Source organism: Stegastes partitus, unplaced genomic scaffold (genome assembly GCF_000690725.1).
Source record: "Stegastes partitus isolate 25-593 unplaced genomic scaffold, Stegastes_partitus-1.0.2 Scaffold857, whole genome shotgun sequence".
In the NCBI taxonomy this organism is placed as follows: domain Eukaryota; kingdom Metazoa; phylum Chordata; class Actinopteri; family Pomacentridae; genus Stegastes; species Stegastes partitus.
In genome coordinates, this window is record NW_007578588.1 from 266,830 (window position 1) to 270,952 (window position 4,123).

The window sequence follows — 4,123 nt, forward strand, 5'->3', positions numbered from 1 at the left end:
CTGACGGTCTCTGATGGTCACTCTGTCTCCTCCACTGGGCTCCTCCACACATCGTCAGCTGATGTCTGCCGTTAAACTCATGCAGGTATTCAGTGAGCGCACATCTCTGACTGTGACATCGAGGACTTTGATCTGTGGTCCAGCAGGTCCAGCATTCACAGAATATCCAACATGATCTGCTGGTGGTGTGGGAGCAGGCGGGGATGTGGTGGATTCAGCTTTAGGGAATGTGGAGATTTGTGCTGTTGATGTGCAGCAGCAGATCTTGACAGTGACAGTGCTGACCTTTGAGGAAACAAAACCCAAAACGGAGGAAGCTATCATATTAGCTTTGTTGAACCGTTCAGTTTAATTTAAGTGGAGTTCAAAGTGCTTCTTACAAGAGCTGCAGTTTGCAGTCAAACATGAGACGGGACTCGATGGCACAAAGGCCACCAAGCCTGCCCGTTAGCGAGCCTGTGGTAGCTGGCTAGCATTAGCATGTTCCCAGTTATAGTCCCAGCTGGATCTGCACATAGTTCTGTCACCTTGTGGCGGTACCATCCAGTCTGATCGAAGTGATCCACTTCATTTTGAACAGTCCAACAGAGTTCTCGTTGCAGTTGTTCAGTTTGAACTGGAGCAAATGCACCATGGTGTGTGTTGAGCAACCTGAAAGTTGTCAGCTCTGTTTATTCTGCTGTCGTGAGCAAACCTGTTCACTCAGAACGCCGGCGTTGTCCAGACAGCCTGCTGCAGCATGCGGTGGTCTGGCGCTGGTTGTGTGTATGCCACAAACATGACGTACAGCAACCTTCGATGAGACACAAAGCCGAGGAAGCAACGAGCTGTGATGTTAATTTCCTACATCATACATCCAGAGTGCTGTGGTTCCTTCTTCACTACCAGATTCCTCCTTTATGTACACGTCCTAATCTCTTGTTTTCTCCATGGATCTGTCTGTAGGACCTTTGAATGATGAATTAGAGAGAGAGCACATGGCTTGGTGAGGCCAGACCAGGGCTGGTCCTTGCTGTGCAGCATCGTATTGATTGCAGTGTGAGTCACACCTTGGGCTGTTTAGTGCAGGAGGAGAGAAATGCCACATCACTCACTTCTCTATTTATTGCAGTTTCTCTCTGGGTCTATATAAGTGTCTAATTGTTCTTTTGTCTTCGTGTGATGGCGGTGAGCTGGTCGAGGTAACCCCTGCAAACGCTCTAGCCTTTAATGTGCAGCACATTCCTTATTAACTGTTATTTCTGTCCCCCAACATTTGCCTAAACGCTGCTGCATGCTGCACCCTGTGCTCTTATTTATCAGACTGGTGTAAAAGCTGTCAGTGCAGTTGTTGTGAAGCGCTATGTCTGCAGGTAGTAATGGATTTCTCTGTTTTGCATTTTCATTTGGTGAGAGGCTTGATCACGAGCTACTGGAGGAGACACGAGGCAGGTAAAAAATATTCTGCAGTGTTGCATTTCTGTGCGTGTGTGACCAAAACCTACAGTACTTTTGATTTTTTTAATAATAATCCGAGCACAGGGACGATTGATGTGTATGAGGAAGGTTGACCGTGGATTTGGCGCTCAGTGGGCGGAGCTACCATGAGACCTCGGTGTTTTAGAGGCACATGAGCCACATCAGCACCATCTCCGCCCTCCATCGGCTCTGATGGACCTGCCGCTCAGTTCTACTGCAGCTTTTTTCCCACTCCGTACTTTGGCTCGTATACACAGTATTATTCAATAAGCTGCTTTTTCTGCTTGTCTCTAAACTTATCGATTGATCACGCTTGCATTAATAATCTAAAGCAGACTTGTGTGTTGTGATTCTCAGTCAACCAGACAGTTGTGTAGAAACAGGAGGTGAAAGCCAGCTGCAAATAGAGTTTTTTCTTTAAAAGACCTTCTTCTATTGTTCTTACCAGTGGAGATAGCAGACATTTCTGCCTCTGTGGTGTTATTCACACAGCGGTGACACCTGTGGGCTTCTGAGGTCAGACTGTATATGAGTCATTAGGTCACATATCAGTCTTCAGTCACCAGAACCGATGGTGTGGACTGGTGCTGTGGAAGCTGATAAGTGGGTTAGGGTTATCAGAGCATTTAAAAGCACCACCTACTGACCATCAGTTCCTAACCCTAACCCTAACCCATGCCTAGAAAATGACAGGGCGTCTTAGGAAGGCAAGAATGTAAACACAGCCTTCACTTTAGCTGTACGAGGACCTGGTGGGTCCCATGTTTCCACAGAACTCCCACAGGGTTCTGCAGGGTACACAGCTGTAGGCCCTCTCCAAGTCCACAAAGCACACGTGGACTGATGATGGGGAAGGTTGGTATGAGCTCAGTGTTTCGTAGTCAAACCCCGTCATGACGTACTCATAATGAAAAGTAGGGGATGTGGTGTGAACTGAACAGGAATGTTCCCCTGATGAAGTCTAGACACTGGTGTGGTGAGGACGGGCCGGTCTGAGGCAGTGTGTTGAGTTTGGTGGATGGGTCTGCAGACGCTGGTTGTGATAAAGCTGAAGGTCCATCGTGTGAAGGAGGATTGCACTGAGGTGACAGCAGTGACATGAATGGCATTCAAGGTTGTGGCAAGATCTGACTGGTTTTACAGAAAGAGGAACGCCCTCAATCACCCGAGAAAGATAGAACGGGCTTCTGGATTGAACGTTCACCGGGCTCATCAGTCAGCTATGGAGAGACGAGGCCTGCGACCAGTTGTTTTGACCGTCAGTCATCATCATTGCTGCCCACTTGCTCTGTGAAATATCAAAACATAGTTAATGGAAACTGTTTTCTGTTCACAGTAGTTCTTGTACTTGTTTAACATGTTCTGTCTGCAAATACAACACTACTGGATGTAAAGTGAAGTAAGCAGCTGTCCACTCACTCTGACCATTTCTTGTCTCCAGGATCGTTCCCTCCTGCTGTCCTCTATGCACGCAAAGACCGACTCCACCGACCTGCACATGTGGCCACAAAGACTTTCCAAGCGCTGCGAATCTTTGTGAATGATGAGCTGAACGAACTCCATGCAGGCCTCTGTGCTGCCCGGACGGCGCTGAAACCAGGAGGACGTCTCTGCATCATCACCTTTCATTCGCTAGAAGACAGACTGGTCAAACGTTTCCTGCAGGGAGACGACTTGTCTAATCTGGATCAGTATCATTTCAGCCCGAGGAAGCAAAGCACCAGAAAGGAGAAGCTGGCAGATGAAAAAAAACATGGTGGAACTTCCTGTTGGCTTCCTCTGCGAAGAAAAGTGATCACCCCAGAAAGAGACGACGTCCAAGATAATCCTCGAGGACGCTCCGCTAAACTCAGGGCGGCCCTCAGGCGTTAGCTGGGCCATGTTCATTCTGACAAAATGGAACTTTCTGATGTCTTGACATCAACACAACTCTGGACAGTCCTTAACTCCCCTAAGCTCACAACAGCAGCGTCTTACACTGGTCTGCATGCACCAGTCTACCACCCAGTCAGTCAGCTTGTAGGTGGGAAGCCAGTGAAGGTGGATGCGGAGTTAGTGAGTCCTGCTGGTTGGTTAGGGTGTTGCACAGTGAACGTGAACTCTACAAGGAATATAATCAGTCTCACTCATTGATTTTTGCTTCTATCCAACGGTCTTCTTTAGTAAATCAAGCTGGATCAGGTGTCATCTCAGACCTGTTTGTCATGGCAAGCTAATGCTACATATACATTTATCTACTGTTCATTTTATTTAATAACATCAAGAATAAACTTTCAGGTCTATGTCCAGCACAGAGACTGCTCTTCTCTGATCCTACCTGTCCAAACTCAGATGGAGAGGCCCGACACTGAACATCAAATGTTACTGGTGAAAAAACCTTTCATACTCAAATAAAAGTTTATGATTGTTTTCATTTCTGCTGCCTTCTGTGCCTTTTGCATTAATATGACTTCTGTTCACAGCAGCTTTACATGACGGCCGGCGCTGTGACTGCTGTGTTTGAAGCGAGCAGGAACGTCGGGAGCTTCACAGATGAAGCCAGTTCCTCAGCTGAGGCTGCAACCCCATAGAGCACCATGTTGAGATGCAAATACATGTTTACAGCCTTTTAGCTTCTACAGCTAATTACCCGGTTCAGGGCAACTGCAGCAGGGCTCTGTCTTCA

At 47.5% G+C, this 4,123-nt stretch overlaps 1 protein-coding gene across 1 annotated transcript in view; it reads left to right on the forward strand.

Moving 5' to 3' along the window:
* The window catches only part of mettl15 (methyltransferase 15, mitochondrial 12S rRNA N4-cytidine), a 46,209-nt gene extending 42,336 nt beyond the window's left edge, over window positions 1-3,873 (forward strand). Inside the window, exon 6 of the mRNA XM_008293099.1 lies at window positions 2,900-3,873. Within this exon, the coding sequence (XP_008291321.1) occupies window positions 2,900-3,330 (431 nt within the window). The 3' untranslated portion in view covers window positions 3,331-3,873. The remainder of the gene's footprint in view (window positions 1-2,899) is intronic.
* Window positions 3,874-4,123: the final 250 nt, after the last annotated feature.